The sequence below is a fragment of the Callithrix jacchus genome, chromosome 13 (genome assembly GCF_049354715.1).
Source record: "Callithrix jacchus isolate 240 chromosome 13, calJac240_pri, whole genome shotgun sequence".
Taxonomy (NCBI): Eukaryota; Metazoa; Chordata; class Mammalia; order Primates; family Cebidae; genus Callithrix; species Callithrix jacchus.
In genome coordinates this window covers 79,348,170-79,371,501 of record NC_133514.1, presented here as the reverse complement: position 1 = coordinate 79,371,501, position 23,332 = coordinate 79,348,170, and the positions used below count along the sequence as shown (strand labels likewise).

Genomic DNA, 23,332 nt, shown 5'->3' with positions numbered 1-23,332 from the left:
ATCACTTGAGGCCAGGAGTTCAGGACCAGTCTGGCCAACATGGCAAAACTCTGTCTCTACTAAAACTACAAAAATTATCCAGGTGTTGGATACACCTGGATAATTACATACCTGTAATCCCAGCTACTCAGGAGGCTGAGGCAGGAGAATCACTTGAACCTGGAAGGCAGTGAGCCAAGATAGCACCACTGCACTCCAGCCTGGGCAACAGAGCAAAAGAAGAAAGAAGAAAGTAGAAAGAAGAAAGAAGAAAGGAGGAGGAGGAGGAGGAAGAGGAGGAGGGGAGGTGGGAGTGGGGGGGATTGGAGAAGGAGGAGGAGAAGAAAAGGCAGGGAGTGGGAGGGGGAGGGGAAGTTCAGAGGCAGTGCTGGCCCCTGTGAGAAGGTCGTCAGAGAAAACTTTCATGTCTCAATGCCCTCTGACCCAGCAACTTCACGTCTAGGAATTTAACCTAAGAAAGGAATCCGAAGCCCAACCACAGTCATGTTCAAAGATTGATCCTCACATTATTCATAATAGGAAAAACTTGTTAACATCATAAATGTCATACAGTGGAGAGAAATGGTTAAGTAAACCATGCTACATATATATGATGTATATGGCGCAGGAGTTAAAATTAGATCATGCAGGTATTAAAAGGAATCTATAAAGACATTTAAATAAAATGGGGAAATATTTTTACAACTGTAATCAGCAGGAAACAAAATTATTTTCAATATATGTATATTTTAAGTATTGTGCATGTATGGCATGTAGGCATGGGTACATATATATATCCATACATACCCATGTACACACATATATCCATACGTACCCATGTACACACATATATCCACGTGTACCCATGTACGCATATATATCCACGCGTATCCATGTATGCATATATATCCATACGTACCCATGTACACATATATGTCCATACGTACCCATGTACATATATATCCATACGTACCCATGTACACACATATATCCACACGTACCCATGTACGCATATATATCCATACGTACCCATGTATATATATATCCATACGTACCCATGTACACACATATATCCATACATACCCATTTACACACATATATCCATACATACCCATGTACACACATATATCCATAAGTACCCATGTACACACATATATCCATACGTACCCATGTACACACATATATCCATACGTACCCATGTACGCATATATATCCATATGTACCCATGTACACATATATATCCATATATACCCATGTACATATATATCCATACGTACCCATGTACGCATATATATCCATACGTACCCATGTACGCATATATATCCATACCCATGTACATATATATCCATATGTACCCATGTACACATATATATCCATACGTACCCATGTACATATATATATCCAAATGTACCCATGTACATATATATATCCATATGTACCCATGTATATATATCCATACGTACCCATGTACATATATATATCCATATGTACCCATGCCTACATGTCACACATGCACAATACTTAAAACGTACTATTGCCGCTTCTTAACAAAGGTCATACTGTCTGGTGGAACTTAAAATCCCCCATAATATAAACATAAAAAAGAAAGTATGCAGCTCAGCAGTAATGAGACGCTTCTTTTATTGTACATGTGAAAGGTACAAAGGTACTTGATTTTCTTATAACCATTTTCTCCTCTGCTTACTCATGGGCAAATACAAATTATGCACTGAAATTAGAAACACTCACCTAATCTGAATGTGTCTTGGCCTGATCCTGTTACTGGTATGAAAGTTGTAGATACCAGGATAAAATCACTCATTAGGCCCAAAGAAATTGGAGCCACGATAGTATGAAGGAAGGGAGCTCATGCTTGCATTTCTGAGATAACAACTGTCCCAAGGACTTTCTAAAATAATCCCACAAGAAATTCCTCCACGTCCTTCATGCATCTCACGCTTTTCATGATCCATGTCTTGCATATATGCACGTATTTCTAGACTGGGTTTATCACTAGACATTCTTTAGGACTGCAGCAGTTCAGATAAGACACTCTTCAAAGAACATTTGCCTTTTAACAGCGTCTCCACCAATGAACTGATGCCAGCTCTGGCTTTGAGCCTCAGGAACCAATAAACTCTGTTTTCAAGCAGCTTGTATAAACTTCTTTTTGCCAATAAAAGCTTTCCCTTACTCTCTCCTCTTCGGGTGCACCTGTGGATTGCCATATCTATGCATCCTACTTTATAATCCTTTTTACTTGCTCCTGAATAAATTCGACACATTAAAAGATCATTTTTTTCTGGTGTGTGTTTTAAATTTTAGTTTGTTTTTTTGTTTCTTTGTTTGTTTTTAATTGGAAAAGTTTTCAATTAGCAATAATCACACCTCCGCTAAACCCCATTGGTTCTGATTCTGCCACTGTGCAAAGCTCTGATTATTTTTTTTCAGGTTGACACTCACATTCTGGTGCTGGGTACCAAACCAATGGAAATATAGGCTCCCTGTGGTACCAAAGTCAAGATTCCCAGCCACGTAAGTATCCAGAACATGCTGGAAAGGAGCTCTACCAAGGACTTTACAAACCTGTGACCCCTCCAGACCTCGTTTCCTTGTCTAGATCCTTGGCTGACTTGGATGAGAACTATATTAGGGATACAGGGACTCAAGCCCAGGACTGGCAATTGGCCGTGCTCAAGAGTGAAAACTACCATGTTATACACAAGGATCCCTGCTGTGGAATGAAGCTTTGGTAATACCACAAAGCTGTGCCCTCAACTTTCCTGCACCCTCTGAGCTCTTGGCCTAGAAAACAGCTGATGTGTAGGCCAAGCTCCTGCAGAAAGGATGCCAGGGCCCTGCAGCTCATACCAGCCCCAGCCTCCAGCAGCCACCCAACAGGCAACACCTTCTGTAGAAACCCTGTCACTTCCATGAAAAGCCCTCTTAAAACAGTTTCTCAAACTAGCAGAAGAAAGGGCATTTTCCAGAAACTATATTCTTTTACCTATTTTTTTTTTTTGAGACAGTTTCACTCTGTCACTCAGGCTGGAGTTTCACTGTTGTCACCCTGGTGGCTCCCAGCAACTTCCACCTCCTGGGTTCAAGCGATTCTCCTACCTCAGCCCCACCGAGTAACTGGGATTACAGGCACCTGCCACCACGCCCACATAATTTTCATATTTTTAGTAGAGATGCGGTTTCACCATGTTGGTCAAGCGGGTCTCAAACCCCTGACCTCAGGTGATCTGCCCACCTTGGTCTCCCAAAGTGATAGGATTATAGGTGTGAGCCACTGTACCCAGCCCCCTGCAAAGAAAACAATTTTCTTAAAACATCATCATTTTAAAGCTTCTTTTCTGGTATTCTTAACAACCAGTATTTTAAAAACTTGTTTACAGCCAGGCATGCTGGCTCACACCTGTAATCCCAGAACTTTGGGAGGCCAAGGTGGGCAGATCACAAGGTCAGGAGTTCCAGACCAGTCTGACCAACATGTTCAAACCGTGTCTCTACTAAAAACACAAAAATTACCCAGGCATGGTGGTGTGCACCTCTAATCCCAGCTACTCAGGAGGCTGAGGCAGGAGAATTGCTTGAACCTGGAGTCAGAGGTTGCAGTGAGCTGAGATCACACCACTGCACTCCAGGCTGGACCATAGAGCGAGACTGTCTCAAAAAAATTTTTTAAAAACTTGTTTAGTAGCATATATATTCATTAAAAAACAATACAGAAGCATGAAGAATTAAAAGAGAAAGCACTCAGCAGCAGTGGTCCCCCTCTCCCCATCCACAGAGACAGATGCTGCTCATGTAGCTACAGACCATCTCAGGACATCCCAGACTGTCTCAGGCCATCCCAGACCATCCCACACTGTGGCATGTAACTACACACAACTGCATATGTGCACCTGTGTAAACACACTCTCTGGGGTCTCAGAGCCCACTTGGGTTTCTTTTTCAATTACTCTGCAATAGGTAAGGCCATCCATCCACATCAGGACATAGAGAGCCACCTCATCTTTGCATTTTGCAATTTTCACAATGGATGGCCTGGCATTCCATGGGTTGAAACACTTAGCTCTTCTCCTTTGAAGCCATGTGAATAGTTGCTAGTGCTTTCCTGTGGTCGATAATTTTGTAAGAAAGCCCTCATTCAATAACTCTCTTTCCTGTTTATGTTATTTTTTAGTATCAGTCTCCCAAAATGAGATTATAAGGCCAATGGGAATAAAAATATTTATGACTTGATAACACCCAGTAAAAAATTGTTTTCCAAAAGAGATGTGCTGGTTTCACTGTAATTGCTAAAGCAGTGAGTATTATCATCAACAAACATCTTTTGAGCATTTGCTTTATTTGGCAGTGGGGAGGGGAGACAGGGTCTTGCTCTGTCATCCAGGTTGGAGGGCAGTGGCTTCATTATAGCTCACTGCAGCCTCCATTTCCCAGGCTCAAGCAATGATCCCACCTCAGTCTCCTGAATAGCTGAGGCCACAGGGATGCATCACCATGCCTGTGCTAATTTTTTAATATTCAGTAGATACAAGATCTTGCTATTTTGCTCAGGCTGGTCTCAAACTCGTGAGCTCAAGCAATCCTTCTGCCTTGGCCTCTTAACGTATTGGGATTACAGCCATGAGCCACCGTGCCCAGCCAAGCATTTACTTTCTTGAAAAGCACAGTACTGCCAGGTGTGGTGACTCATGCCTATCATCCCAACCCTGGGAGGCTGAGGCCATGGATCACTTGAGCCCAGGAGTTTGAAACCAGCCTGGCTAACAGTTAAACCCCATCTTTACCAAAAATTAAAAAATTATCTAGGTGTGATGGTGTGCACTGTAGTCCCAGCTACACAGGGACTGTAGTCCCAGACTCAGCTGAAGGAGGAGGATTGCTTGAACCCAGGAGGCAGAGGTTGCAGTGAGCCAAGATAGTGCCACTGTACTCCAGCCTAGACAACAGAGTAAGACCCTATTTCAAAAAAAAGAAAAGAAAAGAAAAGAAAGAAAGGTACAGTATTAACTATGTCTTATGCTCTTTAATGCTTGCACTGCACTACTACGTATAGATATTATTGGTTGATTGATTGATTGATTGATTGACTGACAGGGTCTCGCTCTGAGACCCAGCCTAGAGTACAGCAGGCAATCTTGACTCGCTACAGGCTAGAGGTCTCCTCCTGCCTCAAGTAGCTGAGACTACAGGCGCATACCACCATGCCTAGCTACTTTTTCATTTTTCTTTTCTCTTTTTTTTTTTTTTTTTTTGCAGAGACAGTCTTGCTATGCTGCCCAGCCTGATAAAAGTATTTTTATACTTATTTTATACTTGTATTAGCATTTTTATGGGATAGATTTCTACAAGTGAAATTATTGAGTCAAAGAGCATGCATATTTTAATTTTTACTAGTCATGGCCTATTAAGTATGGTGACCTAAAGAATGCAAAGCTTGCTAAGTCATCTCAGAAAGGTTCCTTAAAGAGTCTTCCTTCTATTTACATCTCCAGATACCTGGAGAGTCACAGGTCCTACTGCTGCCAGGTAAGTTTCTGAGAGTGATCTCAGCGTAGCTCTGGTTCTCTTCCCTTTTCTCATTCTTTTTTTTTCTTTTCTTCCTTTCTTCCTCCCTCCCACTCTCCACCTATCCAATAATGTATATTTAGCATCTACTTTGTGCCTGGCAGGATATGTACCAGTAGGCATTTTTTAAAAAAGAAAACATGGCAGAGACACAGGATAGAAAATAAGGAAGAATAAGTAAGGATGGAAGGATAAGGGAAATGGCAGGAGGGCTGGTGCCAGAGATGGGCTTGTGAGAGAGAATGTAGGAGATAATGTAGATTGTTTTTCAAGAGGGAGCAACTGCCAGGGTAAGAGAAAGTCTAGGGAGTTAAATGCATCAAAAACAACATTGGGACATTTTGTTGTGCCATGCAATTTATTTCCTACACCCCAGATCTCTAAACTTCTTTAAGAAAGATTCAAATGACTGTTACTGCTTTCCTAGATGTTAGAGTGGTGTTCCTTCTGAGTGCAGAGCCTGAATACAAGGTAGTCAATTTATACCAATGGCTAATAACACTACGACAGGCTACTTCCTAATTACATTACTACAGGGCGAGCATCTAAAATGCTTAGAACCATAAGCATTTTGAGATATTTTTTTAATTTTGGAATATTTACATTATATATCTATGGTATACTTACCAGCTGAGCACCCCTAATTTGAAAATTTGAAATCTAAAATGTTCCATTGGTCATATCCTTTGACTGTCATGTCAGTGCTCAAAACGTTTTAGGTTTTGGAGCATTTCAGATTTCAGATTTTTGGATTAGGGATGCCCAGCCTGTATTATAAAAATAATTTCAGCCCCCACTAAAGAGCAGAGTACATTCTGTGGCCTTCAATATTCCTTACCTCTCCTGTCTGTTTCTTCCCTCAACAATTACTTATTGAGCACTGACTCTGGGCCAGTGCTGCTCAAGGCCCTAGAGGTACAGCAGGAAACAAAACAGACTTGGCCTCACCCTCCTACATGCTGCAGGAATAAGCAGAACATGACCCTGCGGCAGGTCAGGGGCATCCTTTCCAAGAAGGTGACATCTGAGCTGAGACCCTTGGACAATATACCAGGCAGAAGGGATGGCAAGGGCTAAGGCAGGAAGGGTGGCTCTTTGGGTAACAGAGAGAAGGTCACTGTGACAGAGGCAGAGAGGGAAGGGGTGATGAGCTCAGAGACAGTGACAGTGTGGGATCTCATGGGGGCTTGTCAACCGTCTGAGGAAGACAGATTTTAGCCTAAGACATTTCTCCTCTTTCTCACATCTTTGAAACCCACAGCAAAGGTTTTGGGAGCTCAAAGCCAGGGAGACAGGACATCCTGGTGGCTTTGCCTCTGACAATCTCCTCCCCAGCTACCAGCAAAGGCAGAAGAAGATGAAGCAAGTGGAGGAGGGATGGCCATGGGCACAGAGGCACCATCAGGCTTCTGGGCCTCCCTCCACAAACTCCAGACTGCCAGAAAGTCCAGCAAGCTTCAGGAGGACAACATTCTCATGAAGCAAGCATTCAAAAAATAAAAAAAAAAAGAGTTTAAGCCTAGACATAAGGACAGCACAGAGGCAGCGTCGAGCCCTCTGATGGGGCGCACCTTCTGTGGCTCATGCGAAACTGACCAGCACAGAGGTGGCTCCGAGCCCTCCGATGGGGTGCACCTTCTGTGGCTCATGCGAAACTGACCAGCACAGAGGTGGCTCTGAGCCCTCCGATAGGGCGCACCTTCTGTGGCTCATGCAAAACTGACCTGCACAGAGGCGGAGTCGAACCCTCTGATGGGGCATACCTTCTGTGGCTCATGAGAAACTGACTGCTGCCATCTTCTTGGCAAATAAAGGATGGATTATTCCATAGGGTGTCTCAGAATGCTGAGGTGACATAACCTCCCACCAAGATTTTATAGTTAAGAGACAAGGACAGGGAGGAAGTCCCACCTGCATCTATCCAGGTCTGGGGTTGAGGTCAATCTTCACTGACAACCCTAGAGGAGAATAACAGAACTTCCCAAAACTTACCTGGAAACGCAAAGAACCAATGGAAATCTCATCCCATTTCTCTTCTTCAAAAGCCCTTTTTCCACTTATAATAATATTGGCACGAAAACGCAAGCTGAGATCCTTCACTGAGAATAATTCTTCCTTTCCATTCTCATCACTGTTGAAGGCAACCAAAAAGAGTAAGTGGGGGGAGGGTGGCAGATAATTGTACCGCTGTAATTATTCATCATGCCTGCCATGCAATACTTAACTTCATCAGCTCTACTATGGCCTGCAGCCTGGATAATCAGAACAGTCTTTTTTTTTGTTTGTTTTTCGAGACGGAGTTTCACTCTTGTTACCCAGGCTGGAGGTGCAATGGCACGATCTCGGCTCACCGCAACCTCCGCCTCCTGGGTTCAGGCAATTCTCCTGCCTCAGCCTCCTGAGTAGCTGGGATTACAGACTTTTACCATGAGTGTAAGGCCAAGAGACACCCATCTGCTAAACAGACATCAGGGTCTCCCACAGGATATGGTCCCATCTCCAGTGACAGGCCCACATCAGCCAGGCAAAGAGTGAGCAGATCTTGGCTGAAGAGATGAAGGACTTTGGAAACCAGGTGAACAGAGCTCCAGTGAAGAAGGAACTTCTAAGAACACACCAGTTCTGTAAGGTGGGGCAGCATAAGGCGTTTAAAGACCTGTAAGCAGGCTTAATTATCAAAGACCTAAAAAGCACTGAGATCTCACTCCCTACTTCCCCCTTCTTTCCACAGGTGTTGAGATCTCACCCCTTTTTTCAGGTATTAAAACATTATAAATAAATAAAGTGGATAGCATTTCCTAATTTCCATTCTATTTGCAGTTTTAACTAACATCTGCTATTTTTGTAATTTCTTTGTTTTCTGCTCTTTGTTTTTGTTTTTGAGACAAGGTCTTGCTCTGTCACCCAGACTGGAGTGCAGTGGCACAATCTCAGCTCATTGCAGCCTCGACCAAGATCCCAGTCTGAAGTAATTCTCCTGCCTCAGCTTCCCAAGTAGGTGGGTCTACAAGCATTTGCCACCATGCCCAGCTAACTTATTTTTATATTTTGTAGACATGGGTTCTCACTATGTTGCCCAGGCTAGGTTTGTACTCCTGGGCTCAAACAATCCTCCCACCTCAGCCTCTCAAAGTGCTGGGATTACAGGTGTGAGCCACCATGCCTGGCCTATTTTTGTAATTCTTGTTTATTTTTACAACTTTTATTTACCGCCATGAGGTTCCAAAGAATGGCCCCCTCTGCACCCCCCACCCTCACCCAGAAGAATGCACTGAAAACACATCTTAAAACTTCTCTGACAAAAGAATACATTCTGTATGATCCCATCATATTAAGTTCAAGAACAGGTGAAATTAGCTACGGTGAAAGAAGTCAGAATAGTGGTGACCTTCAGTGAGGCTGACTGGGATAGAATACGAGGGAGGTTTCTGGAGTACATTCTTAGACTGATCTAGGTGGTGGCAGTTGCTGGTAAAGTCCCAAATACTTAATGTGTGGATCAGCAGATACTTTCCCTCCTTCACCAGAGAAAGGGGGGCTGCTATACCAGGAGATTGATCTGAAAATGATGGAGCATGGGTGTATATATCTGTAAAACTGAATTTAACTATGAACTGATGATTTCTGCACTATTTTATGCTTTAGTAAATTTTTAATTGCTTAAGTTGGTGTGGGGTAAACCCTTGGGCATGCTTAGAGTATGCCTCAAAGACAGAATAGAAAGACTATGGGGTTGGGAAGGAGTCACAACCAGATACCTGAGTCTGGTTTTGCCACTTACTATGTGCAACTCCCACAACCTGTGAGGACCACGGTTTCCTCATCTGCAACAAGAGAGTTAGCACTTTCCAGTCATGAAATCCTTTGATTCTGCATCTACTCTCTGGGTTATAAACCCTCACTTTGGGCTTTGTAAAAGGGGATATTTTATGTCCAAAAGCTATCGTGGCTAACATGTGCCTGATAGAGTCCCTCACATTTGCAAATAGAGCGCCAAGAAACACCAAGCAGGGGACCCTCACTCTGCTCTTGGACCACCTGCCCAGTGGGTCTGCCCTGCTTGAAATCAGATGGTGGGGAAAATGCCCCTCCTGGTAGCAATTGGGGTTGCAGCAAGCCTGTCCCTGCCTCCTGTCTTTCCACACCATGAACCCCAGAAAACTGCATGCCCACTTTTTCCAGGGCTCTACATGCCTGAGGAGGAGGGTCCCTACATGCCTGAGGAGGAGAACTCAGTGAATACCCAGGGAACATATGGCTGCATCACACTTTTGCTCCCAAAGACAGCAACCTGGGCCACCGTATGAGAATGATGTTAGTTTTCCACAATGGCTAAAAATAAGAATGGCTACAAATAGCCCAACCCTGCAGAGGTGGAGGAAGTGGCCTTGGTCATCTTTATTAAGCTGTATTTGTATGACTTTGCAAGTATGTATGCATGTGCACATGACCACATGGTGCATGACAGTCACAGGAACCCCAGTTCACCATGCTGTAGGGGCAGCCACTAACACAACACTCATCTCTGGCCTGTGGACCAGGAATGAGGAGTCTGCTCCAGTCACCCTGTGGCATGACAGCTGGGTGATTTTTCCTCATTGCCTGACTACCTTGGGACTTCACTTTGCTCTAAAGAACAACCACGACCCTTTCTGGAGCTCACCTCCTGACACTGGCAGGGTCCCTGGCGGAGCACTGGGTGAGAGTGGGCAGCGAGGGGTGCTAGTTCCATCGGTAGCATGTCTTTAAATAAAGCGTGGCTGCAATTACAACTTTAAAAGCTTCCATAACCACTCTTTTTTTTTTTTTTTTTTTTTTTGAATCTTTGGAATGACTGTGTGAAGTAGGGCAGAGATCCTAGGGGACAGGGGACAGTGGGAGGGTGGGCAATAAAAGTAGGTCAAGTTGGTGGCAATTCAATTAAAACAAACATTAAGAAATTGATTAAAATGTGAGAGTTAGGGATTCTCCATTAAGCATCTTGAGGATGTCTAAAAGGATCTTTGTAAGATACAAGATAACCCTCTATAAAGCTGAATGGAAGCTGGATGAAAGGGCTTGCTGACTTCTCAGGGCCTCAGTGTCTCATCTGTAAAGGAAGCAGAGCTGAACTTCATGACTCTCAGATCTCTCCTTCCCAGGCGGGTGCCAGACCCTGCTCTCAGTGACAAATAGTGATGCTTGTCTGCTAGTCCCTAGATACGAGTTCTTACCTGGTGTTTAGCCACTGGTGAAGTTCCAAAATACTTGATGTGTTGATCAGCAGATACTGTGCCTCGTTCACCAGAGAAAGGGTGGCTGTTGTACCAGAAGGCTGATCTGAAAATGATGGAGCATTTAAAAGAAGAGTTGCTTTTTCAGAATAACAGCCAATCATGTTTTCATGGACTTGCATTTTTAAATGGTAGAGACTATTTCTATAAAGGAAAAAAAGTGGTGCCTGGCAATAATAAAAATGTCCTAAGCATGGTACATATCTTTCAATGAGGAGGGAAAAGGAGATCCTAGAATACCATTTAAAATAAGTTGGAGAAAATAACAATAAGGGCTGGGTGCACTTTGGCAGGCTGAGGCAGGAGGCTTACATGAAGCCAGGAGTTCGACACCAGTCCAGCCAACATGGCAAAACTCTGTCTCTACTAACCCATGAGACAGAGGTTGCAGTGAGCCACTGCACTCTAGCCTGGGCAACACAGTGAGACTCTGTCTCAAAAAAAAAATTAGAAAATTTAAAAAGTAAAATAAAATAATGCTGAGATGAAATTTTTCCAGCAAAAATTTTTTCAAAAAGTTTTCCAGCAAAAAGACTTGGAGGCAAGACTTGGAGGAGGAGGGGTGATGGCAGGTGCATTCTTCTTCGGACAGGATGGAGCAAGGCAGAGAACCTTGGTGAGGGCAATAGGCCCAGAGAGAGCTTCTGAATCTAATCAGGGAAAAGCTGTTTACCCTTGGGCAAGTGCCAGGCATTGACTTTAGAAATAGATAGTGGATGTTTAAAAACTAATAAAAGGGAGAAGAAACTATTGAAAAAAATATTAAGTGCATTCAGAATGGCTGGCAGCCTATCACCCAGCTTCCATCTCCCATTGGCAGGTCCGGCCTCACTATCAGTATCCAAGATACTGATGAAAAGGTTTGCCTGGGCCAGGGCCTACTCAGCTGTCTCCAAATCAGGTGTGTGGACCCCAGAGTAGATGCAAACAGATACCTTTGAGAGAATCGCCCTCCAGATCCTCCACTTTCATATACCCTTTGCTCAGATCTCTCCTTCCCATTTGCTAAAATGGCTCTTCCAGAGACAAGAAGTACAGCCCTGTCCACAAGGACCCTTCCTCCTTCACAGAGGAAAGGCCAAGGTCTCCTAAGGCACACTCCCTCAGGGACCAACCATCTCCAGGATGGAAGACAAAAGCCCCATTCAAAATTCTGGAGTTCAAGCTGAGAAAATAAGTCTCTAAAGCTTGGGGTGAATTATCCTCTTGTAGGTCAGCTGGATTCCAATTCTTTGCTGTCCACAAAACGGCAGGGCCTAATTAAGCTGTCAAGTGACAGATGATGAAAGGCATTTCAATCTTAGAGCCCAGTGCTTTGGTCACATACTTCAGAAGAAAGGTTTGAGTGACAGTGCACTAACAAAACTCCTTTCCCTAGCCCTTTATTTAAGCTTCTCAGAAGAGACCGGAGGCTGAGCACCAGCTATTCTGGCCATGAGTGACAGTCATTCATAGGAGTGGGAACCAATGGCAGGGAGCCCAGCCACCTCATTAAGAGATTCATCTTCACTATTCTTATCATGTTTAATAATTATCTTTCAAAATTTATAATATACATATGTTGCTTTGATCAACTGTGTACTATTAAAAATTATGGGCTGGGTGCAGAAGCTCACACCTGTAGTCCCAGCACTTTGGGAGACCAAGGTGGGAGGATTGCTTGAGCTCAAAAGTTTGAGACCAGTCTGGGCAACATGGCAAAACCCCATCTCTAGAAAAAAAAATTGTTTTAATATAAGAACTCAATGCAGAAGAAATTTCCTAGCACTTAAACTTACAGTCACAATAAACTTTAAAAAAAAGTTTATCCATGTAAATTTGTATACACATTTTAATTTTACAGAAGTATGATAAGATAGTAGTCAATGAAAGATTTCCAAGCACAAAATACTTAACACTAAGATAAAATTCTGTTGAGGACATGGAGAGGAAATACAAGTTGAAGAGGAAAAGGAAAGAAGTAAAATACTGGCCGTTAAATGACAGTTAGTTCCATACCAACTCAAAAAATACGTTTCAAGACCAGTGGCTTAGATTGTCAGAGAACATGGCACCCTAGGTGGTGTCCTTTAAGTGTAAACGGTCACAAGCTGATGCTCCCTGATTCCATATTGTGCAGAGAATGGGAAGACAGGCTTTCTTCCTTCCTCTACACCCATCAGCTTTTCAGGCCCCATCTCCCAACAGGACAGTCCCAGCTGCCTCCCACCTGGTGTCTTTGCTGCCTGAGTTTCCCACTTGATACAGCCCCCTCGCCAAGTCAGGGCTGCCTTTTCAACATAAGCAGTGTTATGAAGCTTCTTGGCTTAGAATCCTCCAGTGAGACGTGCAACCACAGATAGAGTACTACTGACTCCTCAGTGGCACACTCACCCCTCTCCCCATTTGTACCTTGTCACTCCCCTGCTCACATCTGACCCTCCTAAACCCTTCTCTGAGCCCATGAATGCCAAGCCCTGCCACGCTGCTCCTGGATAAACATCCCGCCTCTGTCTGCTTGGAAAACTCCTACTCTTCTTTTAAGATGCAGCTCCAAACTCACCTCCTTCCTGAAGCCCTTTGTGACTCATTGCAGATATAGAGGATTCTGCCCTTTGCATAGACTTTTATTACATCCCTTATTTTGTAGCATTGCTGTCTGCTGGCGAGTGATCTCACCAACCAAGACTCCAAAGGACCAGGACTAAGGCATAATCATCTCAGCCAGCCTCCTGAAAACCCAGCAAACCCAGGTAGGCAACGGGTGCTATGAATGATTGGCACTTAGCGATTTCACTGCTGCTGTCTCCTCCAGGTAATTTACAAGGGTGGCATACAGGTCCTGACAAATCCCACTCCTCTCATGTCTCCATCCCTGGAAATGCCTATTTCTCTCTCCCCTTTAATCATGTCTCTAAGCTTATCCATACCCCAAATACCACCATCTAACTTCAATAAAATGAGTATAAATCTTTTCCATCACACAGCAACTTGAATTCTTAACAGCTTATGGCATGAAAAATAATTAGAACTTTAAAAAGTCTAAGCACATTACATCCTTTGACTCCTCTCTATGGCATACACTTTCAGGGATTTATAGGTTAACCTATGCAGGGCCCTAGACCCAGTTTTCAGCCCATATATGGTCAAAATGCTATTTGTTTGCTTTATTTATTTTATGTTTTAGAAGCAGAGTCTTGCTATCATCCAGGCTGCAGTGCAGTAGTGTGGTGATACCTCACTACAGTCTCGAACTCCTGGGCTCAAAAGATCCTCCCATCTCAATTTCCCAAGCAGCTGGGAGGTGCATGCCACCACACTTAGCAAGACAGGGTCTTGCTTTGTCAGGGTCAGGCTAGAGTACAGTGCTGTGATCTGAACTCACTGCAAACTCCGTCTCCAGGTTCAGGTGATCCTCCCACCTCAGCCTCCCAAGTAGCTAGGACTATAGGCATGCATCACCATGCCTGGCTAATTTTTGTATTTATTCAAGAGATGGGGTTTCATAATTTTTGTATCTTATCTTGTAGAGACAGGGTCTTGCAACGTTACCCAGGCTCGTCTTGAACTCCTGGACTTAAGCAATCCTCCCTTCTTAGCCTCCCAAAGGGCTGGGATTACAGGTGTGAGCAACCATGCCCAAATTCTAAATGCTAGTTAGATTACAAGCTAGTTCCTCTGGGAACTGTTCACTAGGCCAGGTAATATCTGAACAAACTGGTGATCATTTATTCATTCATCTAGCCATTTAGTGAGCAACTATGTGCCAGGTGCCATTGGAAGCATGAGGAAACAGCAGTGAAGAAAACAAGCAACAGAGGATCCAAGATGGCTGACTAGACACAAGTCCAGCGCACAACACTCAGTGAGAGACGGCAGACTGAGGCGGGGAGGGGCGCTGCTTCACCTAGAAAGTGCATCTGAACTGCGAGTTGGAGGCTCCACCTCTAGCGCTCAGGTCCAGATACAGAGCTTCCCCCAAAGCCTCAGCAATACATAGAACAGGGGATCTTTGCCAGTCAAGCACCAGGAAATTACAAGTGCAGAGTTGAATAAGAGTCTGCAGACTGAGCTATCGCCCCCTCCCCCTGCCCAGAGAGAGAGGGAGCTGTAAGCAGGAGCAGCTGGGCGGCCCCTACCCCATGACCGAAGAGAGAGAAAGCTGAAGAGGGAGACTGCCAGGTGTGGCTGGGCAGGTCCCTAACCTCCCCCACAAACCCCAGAGGGCTGAAGCTCTGACTCTAGTGGGTTGCATAGCCAGTGCCACAGCCTGAGATGAACCCTGAATGATCCAGCCCAGTGGAGGAAGGGCACAACCTACCACTTTAGGGGTGGGACTGGGCTACACGGTTTAACAAAAAACACAGGAAGCCTACGTAGCAACGGGATGGGACCGCGTTCTTGACAACCCAGCAGCGGCTACAGGTCAGCAGAAGAGGCAGGCCTAATCTCCCAGCATAAACAAAAAAGGCGCAGGAAGCTTCCCTAGTAACCTGAAGGAGTCCCTAGAAACCCAGTAGTGCCCCCACAGGCACAAGCGACCTCATCAAGCAGTTCTCCGACACGACAGCCAGGTAAATCCACAAAAATGGGAAAAAACCAGCACAAAAAAGGTGAAATCATCAAAGACCAGAACACCTCTTCTCCTTCAAGGGATCACAACTCCTCAACAACACAGGATCACAACTTGACCAAGAAGGAGTGCAAAGAATTGACGGAAACAGGATTCAGAAGGTGGATAATAACAAATTTGCAGAGCTAAAGGAACACGTTCTAACTCAATGCAAAGAAACCAAAAACCTTGAAAAAAAGGTTAGATGAAATGCTAACTAGAATAACCAGCTTAGAGAAGAACAGAAATGACTTGATGGAGTTGAAAAACACAGCACGAGAACTACATGAAGCAAACACAAGTTTTAATAACCGAATCAATCAAGCAGAAGAAAGGATATCAGAGATTGGAGATCAACTCAATGAAATAAAAAGAGAAGGCAATACAAGAGAAAAAAAAAGTGAAAAGAAATGAACAAAGACTCCAAGAAATAGGGGATTATGTGAAAAAAACTAATCTATGCTTGATCCATGTACTTGAATATGACCGGGAGAATGACCCAAGCTGGAAAACACACTCCAGGATATTATCCAGGAGAACTTCCCAAGACTAGCAAATTTCAAATTCAAGAAATACAGAGAACTCCACAAAGATATTCTTCAAGAAGAGCAACTCCAAGGCACAAAATCAACAGATTCACCAGGGTCGAAATGAAGGAAAAGATGTTAAGGGCAGCCAGAGAGAAAGGTAAGGTCACGCACAGAGGGAAGCCAATCAGACTCACAGGAGATCTCTCGGCAGAAACCCTACAAGCCTGAAGAGAGTGGAGGCCAATATTCAACATCCTTAAAGAAAAGAACTTTCAACCCAGAATCTCACATCCAGCCAAACTAAGCTTCATAAGTGAAGGAAAAATAAAATCCTTTACAGACAAGCAATTATTGAGAGATTTTGTCACCACCAGACCTGCCCTACCAGAGCTCCTGAAAGAAACATGGAAAGGAACAAGTACCAGTCACTGCAAAATCAAACCAGTTGGCAAAGACCAAAAATGCAATGAAGAAAATGAGTCAACTAATGAGAAAGAAAACCAGCCAGTAACAAAATGGCAGAATCAAATTCACACATAACAATATTAACATTGAATGTAAATGGCCTAAATGCTACAATCAAAAGACAGAGACTGGCAAACTGGATAAAAAGTCAGAACCCATTGGTGTGCTGTATTCAAGAAACCCATCTCACATACAAAGACACACATAGACTCAAAATAAAGGGATGGAAGAAGATTGACCAAGCAAATGGAAAACAAAAAAAAGCAGGGGTTGCAATCCTAGTCTCTGATAAAATGGACTTCAAACCAATAAAGATCAAAAGAGACAAAGAAGGACATTACATAATGGTAAAAGGATCAATCCAATAGGAAGAGCTAACTATCCTAAATGTATATGCCCCCAACACAGGAGCACCCAGATACATAAAGCAAGTTCTTAATGACCTAAAATGAGATTTAGACTCCCACACAATAATAGTGGGAGACTTCAATACTCCACTGTTAATATTAGACAGATCAACAAGACAGAAAATTAACAAGGATATCCAGGACTTGAATGCAGAGCTGGACCAAGCTGATCTAACAGACATATACAGAACGCTCCATCCCAAATCCACAGAATATGTTTTTCTCAGCACCACATTGCACTTACTCTAAAATTGACCACATCATTGGAAACAAATCACTTCTCAGCAAATGCAAAAGAACACAAATCATAACAAACAGTCCATCAGACCACAGTACAATCAGACTAGAACTCAGGATCAAGAAATACACTCAAACCTGCACAACCACTTGGAAACTGAACAACTTGCTTCTGAATGTTGACTGCATTAAACAATGAAATGAAGGCAGAAATAAAGATGTTCTTCTAAACCAACCAGAATGTACCAGAATCACTGGGACACATTTAAAGCAGTCTCTAGAGGAAAATATATAGCAATAAGTGCCCATCAGAGAAGAGAGGAAAGATCTAAAATTGACACCCTATCATCAAAATTGAAAGAACTAGAGGAGCAAGATTAAAAAAACTCAAAAGCTAGCAGAAGAAAAGAGATAACTAAGATCAGAGCAGAACTGAAGGAGATAGAGACACAAAAACCCCTTCAAAAGATCAATAAATCCAGGAGCTGGTTTTTTGAAAAGATCAACAAAATAGACAGACTGCTAGCCAGATTAATAAAAAAGAAAAGGGAGAAGAATCAAATAGATGCAATAAAAAGTGATAAAGGGGATATCACCACTGATCCCACAGAAATACAAACTACCATCAGAGATTACTACAAACAGCTCTACTCACATAAACCAGTAAACCAGGAAGAAATGAATAAATCCTAGACACTTGTACTCTACCAAAATTAAACCAGAAGGAAGGTGAAACCCTGAACAGACCAATAACAAGAGCTGAAGTAGAGGCAGAAATCAATAGCCTACCAACCAAAAAAAGTCCAGGTCTAGACAGGTTCATAGTCAAATTCTACCAGACGTACAAAGAGGAGCTGGTTCCATTCCTTCTGAAACTGTATCAAACAATACAAAAGGAGGGAATCCTCCCTAACTCATTTTATGAGACAAACATATCAAAACCAGGCAGAGACTCAACTAAAAAAGGAAACTTCAGGTCAATATCCATGATGAACATCGATGCAAAAATCTTCAATAAAATACTGGCAAACAGATTGCAACAGCACATCAAGGAGCTTATCTATCATGACAAAGTAGGCTTCATCCCAGGGATGAAAGGCTGGTTCAACATATGCAAATCCATAAATGTAATCCATCACATAAACGGAACCAAAGACAAAAACCACATAATTATCTCAATAGATGCAGAGAAGGCCTTCGATAAAATTCAACAGTGATTCGTGCTAAAAACTCTCAATAAACTAGGTATTGATGGAATGTATCATAAAATGACAAAAGCTATATATGACAAACTTACAGCCAATATCATACTGAACGGGCAAAAACTGGAAGAATTCCCTTTGAAATCAGGCACTAGACAAGGATTCCCTCTCTCACCACTCCTATTCAACATAGTATTGGAAGTTCTAGCCAGAGCAATCAGGCAAGAAAAAGAAATAAAGAGTATTCAAATAGGAAAGGAGGAATTCAAACTGTCTCTATTTGCAGATGACATGATTGTATATCTAGAAGACCCCATCGTCTCTGCCCAAAATCTTCTCAAACTGATAAGCAACTTCAACAAAGTCTCAGGATACAAAATCAATGTGGAAAAATCACAACATTCCTATATACCAATAACAGACAAACAGAGAGCCAAATCAAGAGCAAATACCCATTCACAATTGCTACAAAGAGAATAAAATACCTAGGAATACAACTAACAAAGGATGTAAAGGACCTCTTTAAGGACAACTACAAACCACTTCTGAAGGAAATAAGAGAGGACACAAACAGATGGAAAAACATTCCATGCTTATGGTTAGGAAGAATCAATATTGTGAAAATGGCCATACTGCCCAAAGTAATCTATAAATTCAATGCTATTCCCAACAAGCTACCAATGACCTTCTTCACAGAACTGGAGAAAACCACTTTAAACTTCATATGGAATCACAAAAGACCCTGCATAGCCAAGACAATCCTAAGCAAAAAGAACAAAGTGGTGGCATCACACTGCCAGTCTTCAAACTATACTACAAGGCTACAGTAATCAAAACAGCATGGTACTGGTACCAAAACAGAGACATAGACCAATGGAACAGAACAGAGACCCCAGAAGAAACACCACACATCTACAACCGTCTGATCTGTGACAAACCCAGCAAAAACAAGCAACGGGGAAAGGACTCCATGTTTAATAAATGGTGTGGGGAAAACTGGCTAGCAATGTGCAGAAAACAGAAACTGGATCCCTACCTGTCACCTTACACTAAAATTAACTCCAGTTGGATCAAAGATTTAAACATAAAACCTAACACCATAAAAACACTGGAAGAAAACATAGGCAAAACTATCTAGGACATAGGCATAGGCAAGGACTTCATGACTAAAACACCAAAAGCAATGGCAATAAAAGCCAGGATAGACAAATGGGATCTAATTAAACTCCAGAGCTTCTGTACAGGAAAAGAAACCATCACTCGAGTGAATTGCCAACCAACAGAATGGGAAAAAATTTTCTCAATCTACCCATCTAACAAAGGGCTAATGTCCAGAATCTACAAAGAACTAAAACAGATATACAAGAAAAAAACAACCAACCCCATTCAAAAGTGGGCGAAGGATATGAACAGACACTCTTCAAAAGATGACATATATGAGGCCAACAAACATATGAAAAAATGTTCATCATCACTGGTTATTAGAGAAATGCAAATCAAAACCACACTGAGATATCATTTCATGCCAGTTAGAATGGCAATCATTTAAAAATCTGGACACAACAGATACTGGAGAGGATGCTGGAGAGAAATACAAATACACTTACACAGTTGGTGGGAGTATAAATTAGTTCAACCATTGAGGAAGACAGTGTGGTGATTTCTCAAGTATCTAGAAATAGAAATTCCATTTGACCCAGCAATCCCACTATTGGGTATATACCCAAATAACTATAAATCGTTCTACTATAAAGACACATGTACACGTTCATTGCAGCCCTGTGTACAATAGCAAAGACCTGGAACCAACCCAAATACCCATCAATGATAGACTGGACAAAGAAAATGTGGTACATATAAACCTTGGAATACTACACAGCCATAAAAAATGATGAGTTTGTGTCCTTTTTAGAGACTTGGATGAATCTAGAAACCATCATTCTCAGCAAACTGACCCAAGAACAGAAAGCCAAGCACCATATGTTCTCACTCACAGGTGGGTGTTGAACAATGAGAACATGTGGACTCAGCGAGAGGAGCATCACACACAGGGGACAGTTGCAGGGGGTAGGGGAGAGACAATGGGGGAGGGGAGGGATAACATGGGGAGAAATTCCAGATACAGTATGCACCTAAAGTAAAATAAATTAAAAAAAAAAAAAAGAAAAGAAAACGAGCAACAATCCCTTTCCTCATAGAGCGTACATCTATAAAAGGAAAGCAGAACAAAATAAATGAGCAAAATATATACTCAGAAGGATGTTTATTAAAAAAGTGCCACTGAGAAAAATGAAATAGGGAAGGTTGCTACATTGCTGCAGAGGTTCAGGTACAGGCTGCTGTTCTGAAAAGGGTAATCAGCCAGGCTTCTCTAAGGAGGTGACATTTGAGCAGACACCTGAAAATGATCTTTTCTGCACATCTGGGTCAAAGTACTTTCATCTCTACTGCCTCATTTCATCCTAACAATGGCTTACGGAGGAAAAAAATTGTCAAAACTTTTAAAAGTCTGAGTAGCTGAGGTCTATAGAAGTTGAGGCACCATAGGGTTCAAGGATTTACCAAGGTCACACCACTGTTTGGTGATAGATTAGCAACCCAGGTTTCCTTGATTCCAAATCCAATCTGAGGACATAGAAAGCTATTAGTGTTTTTATTTAATACACCTGGATTCATTGTGCTTTTGAACATGCAGGACTAAGGCCGAATGTTTGAGCAGAGGCTGGGCAGCTGTTGTAATTGAAAATCCAGCCTCTTTACGGGGACCCTGGATCCCACTCCTCCTACTGACCTGGGGCTACTGCAACTGGTTTCTGCCAAAGGCTGACCACCCCAGCTATCTAGACATGAGCAAGTTATCCGCATGTGTGCAAGGGTAAGCTGGGCTGACCACCCCAGCTATCTAGACATGAGCAAGTTATCCGCATGTGTGCAAGGGTAAGCTGGGCTGACCACCCCAGCTATCTAGACATGAGCAAGTTATCCGCATGTGTGCAAGGGTAAGCTGGGCTAACCACCCCAGCTATCTAGACATGAGCAAGTTATCCGCATGTGTGCAAGGGTAAGCCAGGGCTCCTGTCTCTAAAAACCAATTAAAAATATAGTACCTTTTCCATGTTTTTTCTTTGCATTCCTTTGAAAGTCTGAACTTTGTTTGATCAAATGACAAGGACGCCCAAAAAATGTTGACAACCAGCTTGAAATTTTTTCTCCACAATCATAAGTATTTACCCTGGAAAAAGAAAGGGGGAATGGGTAAACTGTTACATAGTATGTATTTAAATAATAATCTAAATTGCAAAAAGTTAGATTACAAAATAAAATAAAACAAAACATTGCATGAGCCCCGAAGAGAAGGCAGCCTGAAGTGACAGATGCTGCAAGGAGATTTCCAAAGCACAGGAAGACCTGCCATCTGGGGCTCGTGTGAAGCTTTCAGACCAAATAAAAAGCTGAAACATTTCTCCTGGAAAGACCCTTTTACTAGTAATTGTTGACACAGAGAACCATAAAGCTTAGATTTTGAGACCTTCCAGAGTGATATTTTGCTTTCAGAAGCCCTTGAACCCAGAAATGTGTCCTATTTTTTCACTATGAGCCTGATTGAAATATTTTCTCTCAAACACAGACTGATGCATTTGGTTTGTAAAATGAACACTGTGCCTGTGAATTACAGATAAGTACTACATGTTTCAATCTGGTGTTTGAAAACTTAAGAATCCTCTAGAATTTTCTTTATCCAAAATTCATTGTTGTAATTGAAAATGTGCTAAATGAATGTGTAAGTTGGTGACATTGGTGCAAGTACTGGTGAGAAGATGTAGAATGTGCTTCACTCTTCAGCCTCCAAGGTGGAAACCAGTGCCCAAGATGCTCCACTGTGTCAAACACAATCATCACATTATCACCTTTGTGCTTTCCTGGGGGTATAGCCCTTCACACTTCCAGAGTGATCCTCTGCCTATCGCCCAGAGTACTAATGACTGGGGTCCAACTTGGATGTAGATTTAGCATTTAACATACCATTTTCTGCCTTGTGTGACAGTATATGTTCAGGGCAGTGCACAAAAACGTGCAATATGGTTTGAGACCATGCAGTATCACCATCTACCAAGCACAAACCTACCCACTAATGAGTGCATTGTGTTAACTGGTAGCAATCAACACTTTGAAAGCTTTTTATTATATATAAATCTTTAGTGAACTGTTACATAGTTAACTGTTTTAGATTTGGGGCAGGGGTGAAGAGGGGATTGGTTGGAGTTTAAGATAGGATACATTCCCAAAGATTGGAAAATTTGCTATTCCACATGTATTCAGATACAGATCAGATCAGATAACAAGGGATGCAGACATTTGATTTATTCAATAACAAGACTTAGAAACATGTACAATTGGCCGGGCGCGGTGGCTCAAGCCTGTAATCTCAGCACTTTGGGAGGCCGAGGTGGGTGGATCATGAGGTCAAGAGATTGAGACCATCCTGGTCAATATGGTGAAACCCCGTCTCTACTAAAAATACAAAAAATTAGCTGGGCATGGTGGCACGTGCCTGTAGTCCCAGGTACTCAGGAGGCTGAGGCAGGAGAATTGCCTGAACCCAGGAGGTGGAGGTTGTGGTGAGCCGAGGTCACGCCATTGCACTCCAGCCTGGGTAACAAGAGCAAAACTCCATCTCAAAAAAAATAAATAAGTAATAAAAGAAACATGTACAATCAATAAACAAAACAGCAATGCCATTACATTCAACCCCACTTTAAATTTCCTAGAATTCAGTAGATGATTTATCATCAGCAACCCAGATTAGATAATAATCCATAATATGGTATATAATTTATGAGTTATCACCTGAAAGCTACACCTTAAAAACCTGAGAGATGTCTTGATACCTGCTGCCCTCACCCTCAGCCTCCTCCTCCAATCATCAGCTAGTTCAGGTTATTCTATTTCCAGAATATATACTTGCTGCCTTCCTGACTTTCTCTTTGACCCTAGTCCAAGCCTCTAACCTGTCTAACCTGTGTTGCTGACACAGGTACTTATGTGGCCTTCCTGCTTGCACCCC

General features: G+C 42.6%; 1 protein-coding gene and 1 pseudogene across 2 annotated transcripts in view; both read right to left on the bottom strand.

Annotated features, from left to right (window-relative positions):
• Positions 1 to 23,332, bottom strand: part of MOCOS (molybdenum cofactor sulfurase) — a 79,082-nt gene that overhangs the window by 2,339 nt on the left and 53,411 nt on the right. The window contains exons 11-13 of one of the 2 annotated variants that reach the window (XM_002757174.7): positions 21,375 to 21,499; positions 10,776 to 10,881; positions 7,555 to 7,693 (exon numbers count right to left, since the gene is read on the bottom strand). In XM_002757174.7, the coding sequence (XP_002757220.5) occupies positions 7,555 to 7,693; positions 10,776 to 10,881; positions 21,375 to 21,499 (370 nt within the window). The remainder of the gene's footprint in view (positions 1 to 7,554; positions 7,694 to 10,775; positions 10,882 to 21,374; positions 21,500 to 23,332) is intronic. The other variant, XM_035270892.3, reaches the window with a different exon arrangement.
• LOC118146964 (U4 spliceosomal RNA) lies at positions 2,331 to 2,412 on the bottom strand (annotated as a pseudogene).